Here is a 26096-nt window from a genome sequence, read left to right as displayed (position 1 = left end):
CATCCATCCAAAAATTGGAAAGAACTCAAATACAAAAGCTAACCTTACACCTAAAGGAGCTAGAGAAAAAATAGGAAATAGATACTACACCAAGCAGAAGAAGAGAGTTAATAAAGATTTGAGCAGAAATCAATGAAATCAAGACCAGAAGAACTGTAGAACAGGTCAACAAAACCAGGAGTTGGTTCTTTGAAAGAATTAATAAGATAGATAAACCATTAGCCAGCCCTATTAAAAAGAAGAGAGAGAAGACTCAAATTAATAAAATCATGAATGAGAAAGGAGAGATCACTACCCAACCAAGGAAATACAAACGATTTTAAAAACATATTATGAACAGCTATATGCCAATAAATTAGGCAATCTAGAAGAAATGGACGCATTTCTGGAAAGCCACAAACTACCAAAACTGGAACAGGAAGAAACAGAAAACCTGAACAGGCCAATAACCAGGGAGGAAATTGAAGCAGTCATCAAAAACCTCCCAAGACACAAGAGTCCAGGGCCAGATGGCTTCTCAGGGGAATTCTATCAAGCATTTAAAGAAGAAACCATACCTATTCTCCTAAAGCTGTTTGGAAAGATAGAAAGAGATGGAGTACGTCCAAACTCGTTCTGTGAGGCCAGCATCACCTTAATTCCAAAACCAGACAAAGACCCCACCAAAAAGGAGAATTATAGACCAATATCCCTGATGAACACGGATACAAAAATTCTCAACAAGATACTAGCCAATAGGATCCAACAGTACATTAAGAAAATTATTCACCATGACCAAGTAGGATTTATTCCCGGGACACAAGGCTGGTTCAACACTCGTAAAACAATCAATGTGATTCATCATATCAGCAAGAGAAAAACCAAGAACCATATGATCCTCTCAATTTAGATGCAGAGAAAGCATTTGACAAAATACAGCATCCATTCCTGATCAAAACTCTTCAGAGTGTAGGGATAGAGGGAACATTCCTCAACATCTTAAAAGCCATCTATGAAAAGCCCACAGCAAATATCATTCTCAATGGGGAAGCACTGGGAGCCTTTCCCCTAAGATCAGGAACAAGACAGGGATGTTCACTCTCACCACCGCTATTCAACATAGTACTAGAAGTCCTAGCCTCAGCAATCAGACAACAAAAAGACATTAAAGGCATTCAAATTGGCAAAGAAGAAGTCAAACTCTCTCTCTTCGCTGATGACATGATACTCTACATAGAAAACCCAAGAGACTCCACCCCAAGATTGCTAAAACTCCTACAGCAATTCGGCAGTGTGGCAGGATACAAAATCAATGCTCAGAAGTCAGTGGCATTTCTATACACTAACAATGAGACTGAAGAAAGAGAAATTAAGGAGTCAATCCCATTTACAATTGCCCCCATAAGCATAAGATACCTAGGAATAAACCTAACCAAAGAGGTAAAGGATCTATACCCTAAAAACTACAGAACACTTCTGAAAGAAATTGAGGAAGACACAAAGAGATGGAAAAATATTCCATGCTCATGGATTGGCAGAATTAATATTGTGAAAATGTCAATGTTACCCAGGGCAATTTACACGTTTAATACAATCCCTATCAAAATACCATGGACTTTCTTCAGAGAGTTAGAACAAATTATTTTAAGATTTGTGTGGAATCAGAAAAGACCCCGAATAGCCAGGGGAATTTTAAAAAGGAAAACCATAGCTGGGGACATCACAATGCCAGATTTCAGGTTGTACTACAAAGCTGTGGTCATCAAGACAGTGTGGTACTGGCACAAAAACAGACACATAAATCAATGGAACAGAATAGAGAACCCAGAAGTGGACCCTCAACTTTATGGTCAACTAATATTCGACAAAGGAGGAAAGACTATCCATTGGAAGAAAGACAGTCTCTTCAATAAATGGTGCTGGGAACATTGGACATCCACATGCAGAAGAATGAAACTAGACCACTCTCTTTCACCATACACAAAGATAAACTCAAAATGGATGAAAGATCTAAATGTGAGACAAGATTCCATCAAAATCCTAGAGGAGAACACAGGCAACACCCTTTTTGAACTCGGCCACAGTAACTTCTTGCAAGATACATCCATTAAGGCAAAAGAAACAAAAGAAAAAAATGAACTGTTGGGACTTCATCAAGATAAGAAGCTTTTGCACAGCAAAGGATACAGTCAACAAAACTAAAAGACAACCTACAGAATGGGAGAAGATATTTGCAAATGACCTATCAGATAAAGGGCTAGTTTCCAGGATCTATAAAGAACTTATTAAGCTCAACCCCAAGGAAACAAACAATCCAATCATGAAATGGGCAAAAGACATGAAGAGAAATCTCACAGAGGAAGACATAGACATGGCCAACAGGCACATGAGAAAATGCTCCGCATCACTTGCCATCAGGGAAATACAAATCAAAACCACAATGAGATACCACCTCACACCAGTGAGAATGGGGAAAATTAACAAGGCAGGAAACCACAAATGTTGGAGAGGATGTGGAGAAAAGGGAACCCTCTTACACTGTTGGTGGGAATGTGAACTGGTGCAGCCATTCTGGAAAACTGTGTGGAGCCTCCGTGTCCATGGAAAGATGAATGGATAAAGAAGATGTGGTTCATGTATACAATGGAATATTCCTCAGCCATTAGAAACGACAAATACTCACCATTTGCTTCGACGTGGATGGAACTGGAGGGTATTATGCTGAGTGAAGTAAGTCAGTCGGAGAAGGACAAACAGTGTATGTTCTCATTCATTTGGGGAATATAAATAATAGTGAAAGGGAATAGAGGGGAAGGGAGAAGAAATGTGTAGGAAATATCAGAAAGGGAGACAGAACGTAAAGACTCCTAACTCTGGGAAACGAACTAGGGGTGGTGGAAGGGGAGGAGGGCGGGGGGTGGGGGTGAGTGGGTGATGGGCACTGAGGGGGGCACTTGACGGGATGAGCACTGGGTGTTATTTGTATGTTGGCAAATTGAACACCAATAAAAAATAAATTTATTATTAAAAAATAAAATATAATATAAAATAAAAATGTCTAATCATTAGCACTCACAAAGCACCTATACTTTAGTCTTTGCAACTGCTTTATAACACTCATTTAATTGCTTAAAAAGCTGAAATTAAAGGAGATTACATATTACAATAATACAAACTGGGCTTTATACAGTAGTTTGTGATTCCCTAGCCCGGGCTCTGGTATACTATTCTATGTATAATGTAGTACTTTTTTGTTAATCTTTGAATTTTTTTCTCAAATTTGGTATAAACTGCCTCCTTTAACATTTTTAATTTTGTTGGCCTTGTTATTGCTTTCCTGATCAGCTCAGTGAATAGCCCCTGACTCTATTCTAATAAATACAGTTAACCATTTTTTTATTTCCTCAGCTGACAGCATCACAATCTAGCTACTGGATCTTATATCCCACATGCATGCTGATTTTTAAAAATTTTTGATACTTTGATACTTTTGAAGATCAAAATCATTAATTTATTTCTATTTTAATTTTGCTTTCTTTTCTTTTCTTTTTTTTTTTTTCTTTTATCTTCCTTTTCTTTCCTCTTTTAAACGTAATTTCCACCTCCAGGTCCTCATCCATACATCTCTGCTGAGCTGTCAATTCCTCACACCTACATTTAGGCATACTGGATATTATCATGCTTTCTTAAGTAACTTTCTTCATGGTATAAAACATGCACATCTACATTTTTAAACTAACTATCCATGGATTTTTCTATCTCAAAAAAGCACATGAGTTTGAGCAAAAGAACAGCTACCCACTTGGTCACCAAACTTAATACTTCAATTTGTAATCCTTTCTTTGGAAAATGGGGGTATACTTTCAGATTGCTTTCCCAAGATGGATGAAAGTTGCTAATTTGAGTCCATCTTAAATGGATTTGGGTCCGACTCACTCTAGGCAGATGATGAATATACAAATTATATATCTGGTTATTGCTTATCAAATATTAAGGAGAAGTCAAACAAAGAAGTGAGTAGACTGAAGATGACCTTGAGGAATATGTTTAGTCAAATAGTAAGCACATGACCATAAAGTCTATGCTGAATGTGAACACTCTGGCAGAGATAATAAAACTTGTGTTCACATCAGGTAACAAGGTATTTGAAGTTAAGCCACACTTGGAACAAAGCGCAAAACTCAAGAGAGGTGCAGCAAAATTGATAATCCTCATTGAGGTTTACAAAGACCTTTAGAAAATGTCAAAGCAAACATCAATCATAAACTTCTTTCAAAAATGTATGTGCTGTCTCCAAATGGAACAGCGGCACCTTCCAGGGACAAAATCTTAGGTGGGGGAAAAAGAACAAAACCTGACATTAGATGTACCTGTAGATAACTTCTGATTTCATCATTTTGTAGCTATAGTGGCCTCGGGGAACTTACTTATTCTCTCAGAGCCCCAGTGACTCCATCTGCAAATTGGGGATAATGATCCCCATGTTATAAGCTTGTTGTGAGAAGGAAAATACTTGGCTCATAGTAAACACAAAATCCGTGGTTTTGAATGTGCAATGAAAGTACAATAACGACAAAGGTGGGCCTTAAGAAACTGTGCTACTTTTCTCAAGCTCTTCTTTGGAAGCCCAGTGCTTTTTATCACTCCAGAGCTCTTGCTCTTTTATCCACTGGTAGTTGTTTTGGTCATTGTAAAGCAAGCATACAAATTTTGAATAGTTAACAATGTAAAGTTCTGCTTTCTAACGTTTCTTGACATCTATTTTTGAAAATCCTACATTTGTACCATTTCCAAGTTTTAGTTTGGTGGTAAGAATGTTTACAAATCTAATATAGTTTACTGAGAAAACTAAAAGTCAGACAAGAATATGAATAAAATCTTAGAGCAACTTTAAATAAGCAAAAATAGGCAGCCAGGGGTGTTTTACTAAAACTTCATCAACGTACAAAACCTTGCATATAGAATCACCTTACAAGTAACAGAATAGGACTCATTTACAGGAAATGGTCTGGGAGAAGCCCCAGAACACCTTTTCCTCAAGTCATCACCAGCAAATATTTCCACAAAAAATATAGAGGTTGACTACAATGCAGAAACTTTCTCCAAGAGGAATGATAGTTTTTTATCCTATCTTAGTATGAGAAACAGGGCTAAGAAATACTTAAGGATTCCTGCAGCTTCTCTTTTAATGTCTCAACTCAACAACTTCAACTTTATCCCATCTTTTTCATTCCTCCTGCTTCCTCCAAATAGACTAGACAAGGCTGGCCCACCCAAAGTTAATCCTGTGTGCTCTCATTTGTCCTCAGGGAATTTTTCCTATTAATTACTCCCTTCTCCTATCCCGAGATATACTCCTGCAAATTTATTCTCTGACTCCCCACTACCACTTTGCCTACAATCTTCTAGTCTCTTTATTCTAAAATAGCCTTCAATTTACTTATGCCCTGGAGCTTCTATGCAAACTTTCTACTATCTTCTGCTGACTGAGTTTTTCAAATTCCTTCAATTTTATCCTAGCCCTGACTCATTTATATCTTTACATTTGGCTTTGATTTTGACCTAGACCAAAAACTCTCTCTTTTGTACGTCACTAATAACATTGTATTTGCCAGATCCAGAGGTCCTCGTCTCCCCTTGACATTTCAACCCTATTTGACAATGTTGACTTTGTCTTTGAGGTACTCATCTTCCACAGGGATAGTTCTCAGCTCACATTTCTTTTTTCTCTTGTATTCATTCTTCTATCCTTTACTTAAAAAGTCCTCTGAGTTCTGCATACAATCTTTCCCTTTTCTCTTTCTATGCAATATCTTCTCATTGTAAAAAAGTCAATTAGCATCTTAAAATAAAGGAATCAGAAATACTTAAAATAAAAAAAAAGGAAAAACCTTACTGAGGCATTTCCAAATCTGAGATGTACAACCTATTCATATGAATGTCTTTAGATCATTTCACATTCTTCTCAACTACTTACTTTTCTCTCCAAACCTTCTCCACCATTTCTATCAACTTGGAATCTTTATGGCATTTGACTTTGATTCTACCCTGGCACTTCTCTTGCTGTAGTCTTTTCCTTTCCATTTCTATTATTCTAATGTAGAGTCTCTTTATGTATCCTTAGCTTATTGAAGAATCTCTTGATTGCTCTCAACCTCTATCTTTGCCCTCATAATTCATTCAGCCAACAAATGTCACATATTCTCCATAAAGCATATAGCCACCTTTCTCCCTCAGAGGTGCTCATTGCTTTTAGTTACCAGCTGATTAGGACCGAAGCTGATTTGACAAGACTTGCGACCCTTTTTGATCCAATCCTACAAGTCCAGGTCTTGACTCTGATATAACTGGATGCCACTGTCATTCCTCAAACATATTTCTTTCTCCACACCCTTGTGTATACCTCTGTGTACTCACCTTTCTGATTTTACTTTTGGAAAGTTTCTGCCTTCAAGCTCACCTCTTAAATAGTGATAGTACTTCACCCTTCTCTTAGTGCCTTTACCATGTACACTATTTGAGATTTTTGTTATATTAGGTGAACCATTTGAAATCACCACTTTATAGGCCAAAAATAATTGCGAGGTGGTTTTACCTGGTATAATCTAACATTTTTCCCAATTAAATCGGAAACTTCTTAAAGGTAGAATTGAGTTTTATCTGTTTTTGTAAACTCCCCAGCATATTTATTTTTATAATTGCTCAATTAATATTAAGTATTGAATATAAGAGTTGATCATAAATACCACATACATTATTTATAGTTGGATATATTGTGACTAATTAATTTTGTACTATTAGCCTACTTAAATTTTTCTACCCTAATATTTTTTTTAGTATGCCTTGAAATATAACTGCACCACAGTTATACAGAATGGTACATTAAATTTACTTATAATAAGCTTTGGTATCTGGTTGTATGAGTTGTCCTACTTTTTTTCTTTTTCAAGAGTCATAATGCTATCCTTTTGTGTAACAATGATGCCTGAGTAACCAGTATATTTCACTACCAAGAAATCCTTATTTCATATCCATACTAAAGCTTTTAAGATAATGCAGGCAAATGCATTCATGTACACTATACCCCTCACAACTAATTCATTAATTATTAGAGAATGTATGCATTGAGATAGAAATGAGTATACTAGAGAGATAAGAGAAGGACTAAAACAGGACTATAGAATTCTAAGATCATGTCTATATCTGCTTCTTCATTTTCAAAAGAGTTAAATCTTCAAATTTGCATTAAGAATCCAGTATGTTGTATTTAATTTAACAGAACAATAAATAAATGTGATTTTGATATAAAAGAAAAGTTGAATGATACAAAACACTCCATATACTCATATTCATGGAATTATGAGATGAAATTATTAGGGATATAGAAGCTTTGATACCATTTAACCAGTGACAACTAGGAATATTTATCTTTGTGGTACTGGCCTTATTCAGTCTTGAGATCATTTGCCTGTATTCTTTTAGTTAAAACTGATAACAAAGACAGTGATTAGTGTGACTTTCAATTATGATGGCCTCTTAAGTGAGGGTGAAGGTATCATTGCCTGTCTCTAAACTATTTGCTTTTGACAAAAAACAAAAAACAAAAAAAAAAAAAACAAAAAAAAAAACACAACTATGTATTGAAAAAGTAAATATTATTCCAGATATTCATCTGGGCTGCATATGTATTATTCAAATTGGATGTAAATTATTTGCAAGAAAACACAAGTGAACAGCTATTTTATATGCTTTTTAGGATCACTATTTTCTGTTTGTATATTTTTTAAAAAAATTATTTATTTATTTATTCAAGAGAGACACAGAGAGAGAAAGAGGCAGAGACACAGGCAGAGGGAGAAGCAGGCTCCAAGCAGGGAGCCCAATGTGGGACTTGATCCTGGGACTACAGGATCACGCCCTGGGCTGAAGGCAGGCGCTAAACCACTGAGCCACGCAGGGATCCCCTGTTTGCATATTCTTAAGAAAGTTATGGTTTAAAAAAATAAAGTTATGGTTTGTCACTAAAAGTTTGCCAGAGTCAACTATAATTTAAAAATTGATTGGTTTAAACAGATATTTTTTTTTAGAGCAGTTTTAGGTTCACAGCATAATTGAGTGGAAGATACAGAGTTTTCCCATAAACCCATTGCTCCCACACATGCATAGCCTCCCCCATTGTCAGCATCCTCTATCAGAGTGGTAAACTTGTTGCAACTGATGAACCTACAGTGACACATCCTTATCACCCAAAGCCCATAGTTTCCCTGCCCTAAAAATCCTCTGTGCTCCAACTATTTGCCACTCTCAATTTCCTAACCCCTAGGAACCCCTAATCTGTTTACTGTCTTCATAGTTTTTCCTCTTCTAGAAAGTCATATAAGTGAAATCATACAGTATGTAGCACTTTCTAATTGATTTCTTTCATAGAGTAATACACATTTAGGATTTCTTCATGTCTTTAAATGCCTTGATAATTTTTTTTTTTTAGTTCTGAGTAATATTCCATTTTCGGGATATATAACAGTTTACTCTTTCATTCACCTACTGAAAGACATCTTGGTTGCTTCCAGGCTGTGACAATTATAAATAAAACTGCTATAAACATCCATGTGCAGGTTTTGTGTGGACATAAGTTTTCAACTCTTTTAAGAAATAAGAAGGAGGGATGCCTGGGTCGCTCAGTGGTTGAGCATCTGCCTTTGGACCAGGGCATGATCCCCATATCTGGGGATCAAGTCCCACCTAGGGCTCCTTGTGGGGACTTCTCCCTCAGCCTATGTCTCTGCCTCTCTCTCTCTTTCTGTGTCTCTCATGAATAAATAAATAAAATCTTTAAAAAAAATAAGGAGAGCAATTGTTAGATCATGTGGTAAGAGTACATTCAATTTTGTAAAAAACTGTCAAATTGTTTTCCATAGTGGCTGTTCCATTTTGCATTCCCACCAGCAAAGAATGAGAGTCCTTATTGTTCCACATTTTCATTGGGATTTTGGACATTCTAATAAGTGCATTATGGTGTCTCACTATTGTTTTAGTTTGCATTTCCCTGATGAAATATGACATGAAACATCTTTTCATATGCTTATTTGCCATCCATATATCTCTTTTGGTGAGGTGTCTGTTAAGATCTTTGAATCATTTTTCAATTGGGTGTTTTTGGTTTTTTGTTTTTTTTTTTACTTACTTTTCTGTTTTAAGAGTTCTTTATATATTTTGGATAGTACTAGTCCTTTTTCAGATGTCTCTTTTGCAGATATTTTCTCCCAATCTGATTTATCTTCTCCAACTATTTTAGTTCTTATGTGAATTTCGGCAAATCGTATCTTTTAAGGATTGAAGGTTTCATCTAGGTTATCAAATTAGTTGATATAGAGTTGTTCATAGCATTCCTTGATTATACTTTATAATGTTCATGGGGTCTGTAGTGATGTCTGCTCTTTTATTTCTGATCTTAATAATTTGTGTTCTCTTTTTTTTCTTGCCCTTATAGGATTTTAATTTTATTGATCTTCTCAAAGACTAGTTTTTCATTGTATTTATTTTCTTTATTTATTTCATTTTAAATTTTATTGATTTCTGCTGGATTTTTCATTACTTTATTTGTCTTTTGTTTATTTAGATTTAATTGATTGATTAGAGGATTGATTTTAGATCTTCCTTCTTTAATAATATATTCATTCAATGCTATAAATTTACCTCTAAACACTTTATTTGCTGCATCCCACAACTTTTAATAAGTTGTGTTTTTATTTTCATTTATTTCAAAATATTTTCTAATATTTCTTGAGATTTCTTCTTTGTTCCATGTGTTATTTAGAAGTATCTAGTTTAATCACCACATATTTTGGGATTTTCCAGTTGTCTCTCAGTTATTGTTTGCTAGTTTAATTCCACTGTGGTCTGAACAAAGATACTGTATGATTCATATGCTTTTACATTTGTTAAGGTGTGTTTTATGGCCCAGAAATTAATCTATCTTGGTTAATGTTCCATGTAAATTTGAGAAGAATATGTATTCTACTGGTTTTAGATAGTCTATTAGGTATCAGTTATATCCAGTTGATTGGTGGTGTTGGGTATAACCATGCCCTGGCTGTTCTTCTGACTGCTGGATCTATCCATTTCAGGGAAAAGTGGTGTTAAAGTATCCAAATATGATATTGAATTCATCTATTTTTTTTTTCTTGCAGTTATATCAGTTTTTGCTTCTTAAAGTTTGACACTTGGTTGTTAGGTGTGCACACATTGAGAACTGTTATTTTCTCTTGAAGAATTGGCCCCTTTATCATTATGTAATGCCCCTTTTTATTCTTGATAAACTTCTGTACCTTAAAGTCTTCTCTGCTTGAAATTAATGTAGGTATTCACACTTTCCTTTTTACTAGTGCTAAGCATGGGATATCTGCTTGCTTCCATTTCGTTTAATGTATACACTTTTTTATATTTAAAGTCTATTTCTTGGGGCAGCCCCAGTGGCTCAGTGGTTTAGCGCCACCTTCAGCCCAGGGTGTGATCCTGGAGATGTGGGATCGAGTCCCATGTTGGGCTCCCTCCATGGAGGCTGCTTCTCCCTCTGCCTGTGTCTCTACCTCTCTCTCTCTCTCTCTCTGTGTCTCTCATGAATAAATAAATAAAATCTTTAAAAAAATAAAAAAAAATAAGGTCGGTTTCTTGTAAAAAACATATAGTTGGGCTTGTTTGATTTGTTCTGACAATCTCTGTCTTTTAATTGGTATATTTAAGTTGTTGACATTCATAATTGATTACTGATATAGTTGGATTAATATTTACCATATTTATTGTTTTTTATTTGTTGCCCTAATTCTTTGTTCCTATTTTTGTGTTCCACTCTTTTTTTCTGACTTTTGTTGCTTTACTTGAGCATTTTTTATGGTTCAATTTTTTATTCTTTCTTACCATATAAATTATACCTTTTTTATTTTTTTTTATTTTTTTATTTATGATAGTCACAGAGAGAGAGAGAGAGAGAGAGAGAGAGAGAGAGGCAGAGACACAGGCAGAGGGAGAAGCAGGCTCCATGTACCGGGAGCCCGACGTGGGATTCGATCCCGGGTCTCCAGGATCGCGCCCTGGGCCAAAGGCAGGCGCCAAACCACTGCGCCACCCAGGGATCCCATCAATTATACCTTTTTTAAAACAGTTTTTAGTGGATGCTGAAGAGTTTGCAATATACATCTACAACTAATCTAAATCCACTTTCAAATAAACTATATGGATTCACAGGTAGTACTTGATAGCCAGACATGATCTACTGGGTAAAGGAATTGCTATAAATAGGCCTTAACTGATGTGGTGGTGAAGTGTTGCAGATGTTTGTGTGTGTGTGTGTGTATGTGTGTGTGATATATTTTATAGTCCTAAGATTAGGTCTCACTCTTGTAGTGAGCCTATGTCTCAGACTGTGAATTTCTCAAATGCTTCTCAACCACTTTCTCCATTCTTAGGTAGAACTGGATGACTAGACTGGCATGGAGTTATGTGTTTTTTTTTTTTTTTTCCTGGGTCAATTAGGCTCTGATAAAATCCTGTAGATTAGGCTCTGTTTAAATAGTTTCTCCTTAAGTAAAACCTTGTTAAGAAGAACAGAATGCTTGGGGGTATTTCCAAATTGTTCCTTTTTCCTCCCTCCGCTGGCAGCATGAAAGGATGTTTTTTTCTCAGATATTCACTCTTAGAATGTGGCCAAGCATCTGGATGCAAAACTCACAAAAGTGTAGGGGCTCCCCTATGTCTACATCTCCCTAGAGTATTTGACCCTCAAACTTGTCCCTACTGAGCCTCTAGCAACTTATTAATTACAGTTCAGGTTTTCCTCCCTGGTCTCTGGTTCCCATGGAGGTTTTTGCCCCAGGAAGTTGATTCTATTCACTTGTCTGTGTTTCTAATAGTGATTTACGCTGAACCTTACTTATCTGACCCATCTAAAAAGAATTGCTAATTTTTGAGTTTTTTCAGCTTTTTATTTGTTGTTGGGATAGAATGATGACTTCCAAGCTCTTTATATGTCAGACCAGAAAACTGTAGTCTAGGCTGACTTATAATAAAGGAAAGCAAAGAGAAATAAAGTTAAAAAACAACACATGCACTATCTTTAAACCTGAAGCACTTATCATCTAGACTTTGGTTTCCCATCTTAACTCTCCAGTATTTGGGAATCTCCAGACTATTGACATCTCTGGGAATTTTCACTTAGGTTATAGATGCCAAAAGCAAAGCTGATGGAATAAAATAAGATTCTGCAGGGTTTAGTTCAGGGTTCCTTTGAGATTGGCATTATAATTCTTATTAAATTAATGTTTTTTAAAAATGTTAGTTCTGCTGTCACATATCTTTCACAATGTTCATGATTTAAATATGAAAATGTTTACCTTTGATTAATGGATTATTTGAAAAAACAAGTGATTTTTTAAAAGATTTTTATTTATTCATGAGAGAGACAGAGACACAGGCAGAGGGAGAAGGAGGCTCCCCAAGGGGAGCCTGATGCTGGACTCAATTCCAGGATCCCAGGATCACAACCTGAACCAAAGGTGGAGGCTCAACCACTGAGTCACCCAAGCATCCTGAAAGGAACTTTTTAATTTACAAAATGCTACTTTTCCACATGCATTAAATCTGTGTAATAGTAATTGAGACTATGAAGTAATCCCTATTTCCCCACCCAAGTGACATTATTTTTTACTGTAATACATATCACACATTTCTCAACTATTTGTCCTCTCACAACTAACACATTAAAAATTATTTAAATATAAAGGGATCTGACTTAAAGTTACTTTACATACACTATCAAACTGAAGATGGAAAACAAATAAGCAAAGATATGAAAAACAGGCTATAATAATTTGTGTGAAGTCAGTTTCTGCATTGCCCAAAATACAGTTGCATGATGGATATTCTTTCTTTCTTTTTTTTTTCCTCTTACAAATAGTCTGTAGTACATGTATAGCCTCAATCTAATTAGTATACCACCCTATAAAATTCCTACATTATGCATCCGTGGGCTACTTCACTGCTAATTTGTGAGAATAAAGCTTATTAAGTAGACTATTCATCCTGAATAGAATTATACAGATAATATTTAGCTTCTTCTTAAAGCTGTTATGTAGCACACACAAATTGAATCTCTCTATAATGTGTTAATAGAGATTTCTTATCAATTTATCAGCTATTCACAGAGAAGACTTAATCTGACTTTTTAATCAGAATGTCCTTATAAGTGTAGATAAAGGGTTTTATTTGACTTTGCCTTAGATTAAGGATGCTTTTTTTTTAACATTTAGGTTATAAAAAATGGCAAAGACCTAGTGAAATTGAGATATAAAAAGACATTATTTGTTTTCATGAACTTTTCTTTGTTTTCCTTTATCTTTTCTAATTTTTAAAAATTATTTATTTATTTATTCATGTGAGACACAAAGATAGAGGCAGAAACATAGGCAGAGAGAGAAGCAGGCTCCATGCAGGGAGCCCAATGTGGTACTCAATCCTGGGACTCCCGGGACCACACCCTGGGCCGAAGGCAGATGCTCAACCGCTGAGCCACTCAGGCATCGCTGTTTTCTTTAATCTAGCTGATTTCATGCATTTTTTTCAAAGATAATTTTTATGATTAAAAGTGCTTAGAAATGATAATTAGCATTCATTTTTGTAGTTCTACTATGTATAAACAAACCTTAGAATTAATTTTATTCACTCTTTGATCAGTTCATTATAGAGTATTATATTTTCAAGCCAACCATTTTCCAATTAATTTTGAATGGTGAACAGCACAGTTGAAATTCTGTTCTTTTCCATTTACTTACATTAAAGATTCATTTTGGGTAATCAGAGAATTTTGTATCAGCTATTTTTTTACCTTAAAGGTTTGCTTCTGACACTTTAATAAATTATCCTGTGGTCTCTGCTGGAAGGTAACTAAATTCTTTTGCTCAACAGCCTTCTCATTGACACATGTTCATTTATTACTATTTCTTCTGTCAGCTGACTCACTTGAGGCTAATTCTGATGAAGTGCTTTCAAACAAGGACCACTATCGGTTTACATTAATGAGGAGATGGTGAAAAGGCAGCTTTCGAACAGGACAAATTAGAAAAAGAAAAATTATGAACTTTGGGATCAATTTTTTTATGAGTCATAACATAATTAACTATAAAATATGAAGCTGAAAAGTATTATTCTCAGTGGACCCTGATATTTTGGCTTCATTTAGGAACTGTATTAAGAAGGAAAATGAAGGAGAAGAATTGAAAAGAAAAATAGACTTATAGTCATACTTAGGAAGAAAAATTGTGCAGAAAAGCTTGAGTTAGGAAGAAACAGATTTAATCATATACCTGGAGTTGGATGATAAAAGTCCCTTTGACTTTTACGTTTGTACTATAATTTTTCTATCATGTTATCACCTCTACCAGCAATTCTTATTATGAAAGGAGATATTTGGGGGAGATTATTCTACAGATAAGCATTCTTTAGTAACATATTTTCCATTATAAATGGGATCTTTAAACTTCCATACTTTATTTTTTTAAGATTTTATTTATTTATTCATTAGAGAGGAGAGAGAGAGAGAGAGAGAAAGAGAGAGAGAGAGGCAGAGACACAGGCAGAGAAAGAAGCAGGCTCCATGCAGGGAGCCTGACATGGGACTCCATCCTGAGTCTCCAGGATCACACCCTGCTGAAGGCGGCGCTAAACTGCTGAGCCACCCAAGCTGCCCTAAACTTCCATACTTTAAACAAATAGATGTGGTTAACCCATTCTGTCCTGTAGTTAATTCCCATGCCAATACAAACACAGAAATGCAAAATAATACATAATTGTTACATTTCTCCATATGTATTTGAAGTAAAATAAAATCATTTGCTTTATCTAATTTTAGGCCTTGACCTTAAGTGTGGAGAGGAGATATAGGCTTTTGTCTAGACTAGAAACAAATTTCCAATTGACTTGCATTTGAATGTATCTAGAACTCCAGCTCTTCTGAAGGGACTGTGGTGCATTTATTTTTCACAATTAAGCCTATATATCTAGACTGAAGTCTTAGCATATTTTATAAAACTTTAGCTTTCAATAAATAGGAGTAATAACTCTTTTTATTCTTTTAGTGATTCTTGATTCTATTTTCTTTGCAGCTGTCTTAATTTTATAGAAAAGAAGTACTAAGTCCATTTAATCTTGTCTGAAAAGACATTAAAATGAGAAAAAAAAACATTAGAATGAGGAACATTAGAATGATAAGACCCTAACTAGCTAAGAAACACTGGCAAATTATTACCCTTCCTTATTCTCTCTCTCTCTCTCTCTTTTTTTTTTAACTCTGGGACATAAAGTGGAGGCATTGAACATGTATCTTTGTTCTTTTAATTGTTTGCTTTACTCTAAAGTCAAATCTTATGCTTGTCCTTGGTAGTCTTTAAGAACACATATCTGGTCCAGAATAAGAGCATAAGGTCTTTTTTATGAGGGCTGCTCTCATAACCTCTGATATTTACTAAAAGCTCTGATATTTACTAAATGTCTAACTTTAAGCAGGTTAACTACTTAACTTTGCTATGCTTCAGGTTCTTCATCTAATTTTTTAAAAAGAGGTAAATAATAGAGCCTCTCTCAAAGGTTCGTTTTGAAGATGAAATTAAGTTAATACACACAAAGGACCAGAAGTACCAATGTCTAGTAAATAAAAAAATTCTTTAAAAAAGTTTTAATTTATTTTAATTAACAAATTTATATATACGCACTAAGTTGCATGGGTAAAGCAAACAGGAATTTCATGTGCAAACATCCCAGAAGCTGCTCACCATCTAAACAGAGAAGTTAAAAAGGGGTGATGATAGATGCTAAGTTAGCAGTGATTCAAGCTAATAGCAGAGTTTAGAAGAGAAGCATCTAACTGGACCTGGTGTGGGGGTGGTCAGGAAGTCTTCAAAGAGGATGTTTTACCTAAACTGAGCGAGGAGAGGAAAAAGATAAAGAAAGTGAACAAGAGAAAGGGAAGAGCATAATAAGCCCTATGTTACAGGCATGAATAAAAAGGGTTCCACCCACATGGCTGGATGTTGCAGTCCTTGGCATGGTGTGAGGCCAGTGCTGACTGGATTCATACAGAGAAGAGATGTGCATCCACGCTAAGAGGTTCAGACTTGAAGGGAAATCATTAAATGATTTTGAGAGGAATGGTATGAAAAGATTTCTATTTAACATAAGATATAAGGTGTATAGAGGGTGAATTAAAGGAGAAATACTGGTAAGAAATATACATCAACTGGAGAATGATCAAGTGAATAATGCCAAAGTCTTATTTTAGTGTATAGTATAACATTCATAGTGTAACTTTAAATAACTCTAATGTCGCCCTTTCGGCCGGGAGCAAGGTCGCGGAGGGCAGCGGGCGTGGTGCTGCCGTCCCTGCCCTCTCGGGGGCCGCGGCTCTCGCAGGACCTTCAGCGGCGCTATGTTGGGACAGAGCATCCGGAGGTTCACGACCTCTGTGGTCCGTAGGAGCCACGATGAGGAGGGCCCCGGGAAGAATTTGCCATTTTCAGTGGAAAACAAGTGGAGGCTACTACTTATGATGACTTTGTATTTTGGATCTGGATTTGCTGCACCTTTTTTTATAGTAAGACACCAACTGCTTAAGAAATAAGGATGTTTTAATTGATCCACTAAACAGATGTGAAAAGGAACATTTTAAGAGGTGCAGTCCCTGAAAAATGGATCAAACTCTTGAATTGAACATACTCAACATGTTTGTAAATAAACTTATGGCATGAATCTTTAATGCCTCTTTGCTGAAACATGGAATGTAATAATTGTGCTTTTTTTAATAAAGTGGGTTTTTTAAATATTTTAATTTATTTATGATAGCCACACACAGAGTGGGAGAGAGAGGCAGAGACACAGGCAGAGGGAGAAGCAGGCTCCATGCACCGGGAGCCCGATGTGGGATTCGATCCCGGATCTCCAGGATCGCCCCTGGGCCAAAGGCAGGCGCTAAACCGCTGCGCCACCCAGGGATCCCTAATTGTGCTTTTTTATTTGGGAAATATTCAGGATTAGTTTGGTCAGAATATGTGTGTGATTGTACCTGTTCCTTGTTTTTAGATTTGAGGTTTTATTTAATTTTTTATTACTAGGTCAGGACCTTGTTGGTAATCTATGTTACTAAAAATACAAACTTTGTTGTCACATAGTAATCTTTTAATTGAAAAAGAAGTATACTTTTATTTGCCTTTACTAAATAAGCAGTAAAATTGGTTTTCTTCATGAGTGACACTCATGAGGAAAAGCACTAGTGTATACAGAGTGAAGTTCCAAGACTTTCCTCCAGACCTGTGATCTAAAACTAAAATTTTGCCATGATAAATTTGCTATTGACCAATACTAGTCTTCTTTAGACTAAATAAAAGTAGAATATTTGAAATGAAACGTAATAGCTTATAAAACAATATGGAAATATTTCAAGTTTATTCTGGAATTTTAGTAGAAATGGACTAAAAGATGGTTCTGATTAGTAATTTATATCAGTGAATCAAATTTATGTTATTGATAGTGAAATGCTGCTAGTTACTTAAAATGTAGTGACTTTGTTCCTAGGGCTTTGTATTGGGGCAGGAAAAAGGTAGTTTTTAAATGTTTAATCCTTGTTTAGTCACTTTTGGAATACCATACTGATGTTAGAAAAATGCCGTAAAGCATAGATTGTAAACTGGTGCTCCATTTGAGCTCTAGACTTTTCAGTGAATAGGGGTGCTGTACTTTTTAAACTATTATTTAAAAACAAGAATAGTTACAAGAAAGTCTCTTTGGGTTCTTGAAAAATTGCTCTGAGTGGTTCTACATCCTTCCATAGAACAAAACTACTGCCTAAATTAGTCCTCACAACATTAGATTATCTGCGTACCCCTAATGTTAAACTACTGATTTGGTGGAACCTTAAAAAACTTTATGTGACTGGGCCTATCATCACAATCTCCAATAATCATGCAATAGTTACTTAAATATGGATATAATTAAATCTTTATGACTGCCCAACTTAAAAAAAAATAACTCTGATGTCAGGGGAAAATCCTCACGCTAGAATACTAAATTAAAATGACAAGATATAAACTGTATATTCTATGGTTATACATACTTAAGAAGCACTTTAAAATGTTAATTGTGGCGGGAGGTAGGTGAATTTTGTCCTGTTTTATTTTCCTTTATTTTCCACATTGTTCTATGAAAGCATGTTTTTATTACTTCTGTTATTAGAAAAAACCATATTTTTATACATTTTAAATCAACTCAGTTGAATTCAATTCTTGTGAGCTTTTGTCTTTTTCAGGGACAGTAAAAAACTATGTTAACATACTCTTTAATTACACAGAGTTTGTTAAATATAAAATGCTTGACCCTTCCATATTGCTCAATATGTTATATAAAGTCATTTAACTGGATAGCAGCTGCAGGACACTGGTACAATTTCAATTATGAATTATATTTGAAGTTAGACAATTTTTTGTTATCCAAGGTTAAAGTTTTCTCTCTACTATAACTAGATTCAGAAAAATAGAGCAAAATCCAGAAACACATTAACACAAACACACAAACAGTAACTTTTCAAACCTTTTTTCTTGGACAACAAATTAATTCTTAAAGTCTGTAATTTTACTATTCTGAAGCAATTTCAACAACATTGTTTTCTACTTTCACATTATAGTAAAGGAAGTAAACCATTGGCTTAAATAATATATTTTAAAATTGTTTAATTAACTATCTTGAAAAGTGTTCTGATGTTATTATGTTTAAATATATATAAGGGAAAATTTTATGAAACATTTATGTTACAAAATATAAGGCTTGGAATGGACCAATTCTTTTTCTATTACTCAATATCATGCCATCCACCAATATCTTAATCAAAATAGTATGCCAATTTGATCCAAACCCTATAATTTAAGAAATTTATATATTTATTGTTTTCAAAATTCACTTAATCAAAAAATTACCACCTCCTAATTAGTTATATTCTTCAATGAAAAGGAAACAAGAGCCATAATAATAAAAAAAAGTTTACTTTTATTTATTATGACAATTATGAATAAAGCATATGAAGGAAGGAGAATTTGTAAATCACTATATCTAGGCTAACATGGATGGCATCAGGGTTAGAGGCTTAAAAATTCTGAACCACTGAGACTTATTAGAAATCTAAATTTCTAATTTAGACTAATTCAATGGCCATTCAAAAGTTTATAATTTAAGATATCCCCAATTTCCTTGAGTAAATCCTTACTCATTAGTAAAGATAATTTTATGCATTAGTATGAAATTAAAAGGTTATTGAGATAGTAGCAAGATGTATCATTAAAATGCCAGAAAAGTTGCTAATATCTCATTTGAAATGTAGATTTTATTTTTAATTTTGACTTAAACAGTTTGGCTTCATAGAGAGCTCTTCTTGGTTGGCATAAGAAATTATTCCAGGACAGATAATTCTTTGACTATTGTAAGAGGATGATATTTCGAGCTGTATTTATTAGCTTATCTTGTCTGTTAAACATTTATGAGCTGGTTCTTTATCGTCCAAAATGGCAAGGGAGCAAGAAAGATGAGCTGGAAAAAGATACTATGAGACCTTGTGGACACTGAAAAGATATGATCACGGGTACAGATTCTGTCTCAGGATGCCTTAAACATGTCAAAGCACGTTCTCTTCAGACCCACTCAAAAGCTTGGTAAAAGGAATAGAGGGGAAATTAAAAGTATCCAATGAGGCATAAACTGTAGTATGTGAGCAAAAATGGAAAGCTCATCTCAATCATCCATGTCTTTAATTTCTCAGAATTGCCATTTCAGGAAATGAACATTTCTATTAGAGAAAAAAGAGGCCCTAAAACATTATCATATTTCACTATTATGACAGTCATTCAAGGGAGGGGGCTTGCGTGTGTGTATAGTGGCTTGTTCTTTATCCTAGAGAAAATGAGAGGATTTTCCTTGCAATACTAATAAGAAATATCTAAGATAATATTCCCAAATATAAGAGAGAAATTTTGCATGTTATTGAATCTATAATTTTGCTTATACAGTCCCATAACTTTATATGACATCTTGATGCCAATATATCTTACTATTATAATCTCCTGAATTGCAGACTCACAAAGCCAAATGACTAATATTTTGGATGCCTAAAGTATATCTCAATCTCAGCTTCTTAGTAAATGTACTCTTGATAGCCCCTTCCTCAAACTGGCTCCTCTCCCAATATTCCTCATCTTAGTAAATGTGCTTTCATTCATCTGCTTCTTCAAGCTAAATCATTTGGGCCATTATTGACTCTTCTTTCTTCCACACCACATCAAATCCATCAATAAAAGGTATTCTATAGTCAACTATGTCTCACTACTTCCACTAGTATTGCCCTGCCCGAGCATTAATTTTTGCCTTAAAATATCCTCTTAATTTGTATCTTTGTTCCACACTGGCTGACTTCAGACTCTTCTCCATTCGGCAGACAGATTATTTCTTTCAAAACATAATCTGATTGTGTCAGATCCCTATTCAAAAGCTTCCAATGGCTCACATCACATTTAAATAAAGAGAATACTTGTAAAAAAAATATAAAAAACACACTTACGATAATATAAAGAATAAAATGTCTTTCTATGGCCTATAAGGCATTGCATGATTTGGTCCTGATACTAAAGAGAGGTTAGAAGAATATACAAAATACACAAAATAACAACATTTGTTTTTCATATTTATAATGCTTTTCTGTCTCTTAATTAGCTTCTCAATCTACTACTGCAGTGGTCCCCAGAATGCAAGAATGCCAGCAGGGGTAATAAACGTATCTCCATAAGAAAATATTACAATTTTATTTTTATTTATTGTGTATCTCAATATAATGTATGTGGTATAGTAATGTGTTAGCATAATGGGAATGAATTTAACTTATATGTAAATAAACATTTATGAATGTTTTGTGGATACATGTTCAAAATCATTTTTATTGATATGGTATAAGTCTCAAAAAATGTTAGATACCACTGGCTTAGAGGGAATTTCTTTTCACCGTCCATTAGGAGAGAAATACTAAACATATTTTAAAACCTTGAAATACTTTAAATACAAGTGGGTGACTGTGTAAATTATAAGGAATACTACTTTTTAATAAGGTAACAATCATCCTTTCAGAATTAGTACCCCCTTTCTCTGTACTTCCTTGAAACTTCAACAGTCATGGCACTAAATTCAGGTTTCGCAATTTGCTTATGTTAAACCTGAGGTGGCAGGAAATTGAGGTGAGTAGTACTTGAGTTTCCAGTCCATGCTTTTAATCACTATCTTTTGAAAAGCAAGAGCAACTGCTTGTTTCCCTTTAATGTTTCATTAACTTCTTTTTCACTCCTGGCATTGCCAGGCGGAGAATAGAGAACAGGTTACTTGGAAACAAGATAGTGGCAAGTGGAAATAGGGATATTTTTTATCTGCTCCTATAATTCCTCTTTTGCTACAGATGTTGATCTTTTTTTTTATTTTCACTTAAAATATTAAACTTCATTATCCTAATTAATTTTTTAAATGAAGAAAAATTAAATAACATGTTGCTTAGCAAAGGCACTAGGTATAAATACTGAAAGCCAGAGAATTGTAAGAGGATCCCTAAAGGCAAATGTTCTCACTAACCTCACCCTGTTTTCAAGGGTTCTTATGCAATCACAAATAGGCGTTTCCTCTGTGGTCTCTCTGTTCAGTCTACTAAAAACAAAACACAAAGCTATCACATCTCTAGGAGGGAACCTCAAAAGATTGGTCAATGCCATAACGGGGCCAGTGAACTTTGTACTTGAATTTGGTTTTATTTCTTCATGGCTCACTATTTTCTTCCCACTGATACCAGGTAGGATGCAATGAGGTTAATACGTCAAATTAGAAATTAAGATAAATATACTAGATATTTAATTCATACCTGTTTTATAATCATCTACTTATTAACAGTCAAAATATGCAAAAAATTACAACCCTTCTTTTCATGATTGGATTATGAGATAAAAAGTCATTTTTCTTGGATATGGACAAAGTCTTAAGAACTGACTCTTTTTTTTTTCTTTTTTAAATACAGAAAACACTTCACTGAAGACACTAATTGGAGTAATACAAAGTCTGTGTGTTTTCCTAAACATAGGTTTGTTTTGAAATCTACTTCATTGGTTGTTAACCGAAGTCTTTTATTTTTATCATTATGTTGGCATTAAAAGTTAGTGGACAGTAACATGTAATATTACTACATGTTTTTTTGGTCTAGTAATACAGTGATTCTAGAAATAATGAGCTGAAGTTGCTCATTAAAGAGAACAAGAGAAAGAAAAGATGGGGTGGGGGAAGGAATGGGGGAGGAGGGAAATAGGGGAAGTGGGAGGAGGAGAGGAGGAAGAAGGGAAGGAAAAGAAGGAGGGAAGGATGGAGGGAGGAAGAAATGAAAGAAAGAAAAGAGGGAAGTAAAGAAAGTTAAAAGGAAAGAGGGAAAAAAGAAAAGGAAAAACATAGGAAAATAACCCCACATAGACTATGGGTTCAAAATTGCAGTGTTTCCATTGTTACACAGTATTAAAATCATTTTTAAAGGCTAATTTTCTGAAGTCCTGAGATTGTTCATTTTGCAAAGATAGCCTAGAAGAAAGGATAGCACCTACTGTTGTCCTCTTCTACCAGCATCCCATTTGTGAGCGATGGACTAACAAGATTTGTTTTTTTATGGAGACGAGGACAGTTTTTTGAAGGTTCTAGCATGGGAACAAACTACTCATGGTCTGATGAAAGGAAAAGTATCCTTTTTCAAGGAAGATCACCATCTTGATGGAATAGCTTGAATATTAAACATTAAGAATATTCACTTTGTTTCTAAACCTGTGTATCATATCACTCACCTACTCTAGTGCCCCTATAAGACTTGTACCCAAAGCCCCAAGGCCTCTTCCAACCTCCTATCTCCTTTCACTCTTATCCCTGTTTCTATTGTTCTTTCCATGTATGCCTTCAGCTCATTAGTTTCCTGTCAGCATGAAACAACCTCTTCTTCAATGTCAGTCAAAATTCTAAATACTCTGTCCAGCTCAAAAATCACATTGTCCTTGTAGACTTTTCTAATTCTTTCAGACCCTGGAAACCACCCTTTTGTGTATTTCCATTCTCCTCCTCTTCTTCTTCTTCTTCTTCTTCTTCTTCTTCTTCTTCTTCTTCTTCTTCTTCTTCTTCTTCTTTCTTCACTTTTTTTTTTTTCATTACACTGAGTATGGTGCCCAGTATGGGGCTTGAACTCACCATCCTGAGATCGTGACATGAACTGGGATCAAGAGTCAGATGCTTAACTAATTGAGCCAACCAGGCAATCATCCATTCCTTGTTAAAATAGCATTTATCAAACTTTATATTTATTTCTTTCATCAGTCTATGAGGACTGTACCCTTGTGTTCTTACTTCTTTGATACACTAATAGTACTTAATTGGTGCTTACTGAGTGAATCAAGGAACCTACAGCTTTGATGTGAGCATGCAATTACACAAACCTATTCAACCCTAGAAGTTGATGGAGTACAGTTATTGCTGCTAAGATCATTTTCCCTCAAAGAGACAGGTTTTTCTCAAGTTATATTACTGTTTTGACAGTTGTCTGACTAGGAAGACAGCAAAATGTAATGCAAAAAGAGTGAAGGCTTTGGTACCTGACTTCCTAAGTTAAACTTGCAGTTCTGCAATCTCCAGCTGCATGATACTACATTAATTAACATTACTGGATAGTTTCCTCATTTAGAAAATGGAGATAATAACATCCATTTCATATGGTTCTTGGAAGGATTACATGAGTTGATACACATAAATCATTTAGAATATTAAATATAGTAAACATTGAATAAGTACTAGCTAGCAATTTACTATAACTAGAACAAAGAGAACTTTATCATATTAAAAATAATGGGTGTCAATACTTGAGTGGGTTTTGAAGATGGCTTGGATATCACAGGAATTTTTACAGATTTTACCTGCATATCTCATATTTATGTTTGTGTTTCTTAGGAAATTATTGCTAGTTATGTCTTTCTAATTTTAGGCATTCATGTAGGCAGTTAAGATAAAATAAAATATTACTTTAAGTCAAATTTGCATAAAAATTATAAAGCACTTTAGGTATACATTGTTTACCTAAATTACAAAGTCATCTGTGTGTGTCAAAACAAACAAGCGGACAGTGATCAAATATACAGAATTGCTTTCAATTGCACATTAACATTGTAAATCTTGGGCTAAAGATCACTTCTACAGCTCATAATGACATCTATCCAGGAATATACAGTGGTTTATTGATCTCTATACCACTCATATTCTCCCTGCACTCTCCATCCTCCATTGCAACATAAATGTTGCTGGACTCATGGAGCTAATATGGAGTGGATCCTTGGTTGTGTAAGGACAGGAAATAGAATTGGGGGAAAGAGACAGATGGTGAACACATAAATCAACAGGATAGCTTCAGAGAGTAGTAGATGCTATGAAAAACTAAGACATGTAAGTGATAGGTACTGAGTAAAGGGCAGGCAACCACTCTCTGAAGAAATGACGTTTGACCTGAGATATGAATGGCAGAAGAAATTAGGCTTACAAATTTCTGAAAGCCACGGTATTTTGAAACAAAGTGCCAGTAACACAAAAGTCCTGAGGGGCAAACAATCTCGGCATATTTAGACTGTAAAGACATAAGGATGGTATGGTTGGAGTGTAGTAAGTAAAGGGCAGAGTGGAACTTGATTACTGCAGGGAAGATGGCCAGGTCATGGCCCAGAGTTTGAGTTTTATTCTAAGATTAAATGAGATGCCATTGGAGGGCTTTAAGAATGGCCATGACATGCTTTATTTTGCATTTAATAATATCATCCTGACTGCTCTTGGAATAATGGAGTCTGGGTGGCTGGAATGGTAGCAGCTGTCTGGGAGAGAAATAATGGAGCCACTGTCTTTGTAGGCTCATCCTGGAGATGGAAAGAAAATAAGCACTAATTGGAGTATATTTTTGGAGGTAGTGTTGACAATACTTACTGATGGACTTATTCATTCAACAGATATATAATAGGGCCTACCATGGGAACATGTCATAAAAGTAATGTGCCTTATTTAACTGGGAGTTTGCTTGCTCACCAGAAAGTCATTTCCCAAACCATCATAGTTCAGCCAATGGCTCCTTGCACTGTAAGTCACTATGTCTGTGCTTGCTTATAGATGGATTTCTTTTTCAAAATCTGATGAGCACTGGGTGTTATTCTATATGTTGGCATAACTCCAATAAAAAAATAAAAAAATAAATAAAAATCTGAATCACTAAAGATTCAAGAGTCATTATATGCTATAGCATATACTTTTAAAGAAGCATTTGGCAAAAGATAGGATAAAAGCTACTTCCAATTTGGGGCAATGTGATATGTTTAAGTTTCTTTTTTATTTCTCTAAATAGCTCATAATTCCTAAACTCTATGTTTATGAGCGTAACATCTCAGTCCATGTAGAAAGCTCTGCCTATATAGATTTGATTGCTTGAGCAAGTTGTTTAAGTGAACTACAGAATGGACTTCTGAAAGGAAATTTCAGGAGGATGGCAATTTTCAAGTCACATCTTTTATTCACATTTGATTTGAATGTGTACCTGTGTGTGAAAGAGAATTTAAGTGGATATAATAACAGCTTCAAGAAGGAGCAAAATTCCACTACTTACACTTTATACCTTGAATGCTATTATTGGATACCTTAAATTGTGCTAAAAGTGACAATTATAAATCAGGGAAACGCTTCATGCTTGGAATCTTTTACATTGTTTAAGTTAGTAATTTTCACATAGTTCTAAAGGATGTTGGCAGTTGTGAACTTGCCGTTTACAAGAACACGACCTTTTCTTTACTTCTAAATCTCTTTGCCCCTTCTCTAGTTTTAGTTAATGTCTTCACAGAGGTCATTGAACTCTCACTGTTCTGTTAGATGTGAAGTTCAATGGAGACAGATCTGTAGGATCAATGATTGTAGACATGAAGAGTACCCTTTCCCTTTGTGATAAGTAATGAAATCTA

The 26096-nt window shown here is 34.9% G+C and overlaps 2 protein-coding genes across 2 annotated transcripts in view; one reads left to right on the top strand and one right to left on the bottom strand.

The window, feature by feature from the left end:
* The window catches only part of NDST4 (N-deacetylase and N-sulfotransferase 4), a 252753-nt gene that overhangs the window by 67378 nt on the left and 159279 nt on the right, over positions 1–26096 (bottom strand). The gene's annotated exons all lie outside the window — the stretch shown is intronic.
* On the top strand, positions 16429–16800 carry LOC102151754 (cytochrome c oxidase subunit 7C, mitochondrial-like). The gene has a single exon (XM_038581778.1). The coding sequence runs from the start codon at positions 16454–16456 to the stop codon at positions 16643–16645; it is 192 nt and encodes a 63-aa protein (XP_038437706.1). The 5' UTR covers positions 16429–16453; the 3' UTR covers positions 16646–16800.

Source organism: Canis lupus, chromosome 32 (genome assembly GCF_011100685.1).
Source record: "Canis lupus familiaris isolate Mischka breed German Shepherd chromosome 32, alternate assembly UU_Cfam_GSD_1.0, whole genome shotgun sequence".
Lineage (NCBI taxonomy): Eukaryota > Metazoa > Chordata > Mammalia > Carnivora > Canidae > Canis > Canis lupus.
The sequence above is the reverse complement of the archived record's forward strand: the minus strand, read 5'-3'. Positions and strand labels throughout refer to the sequence as shown.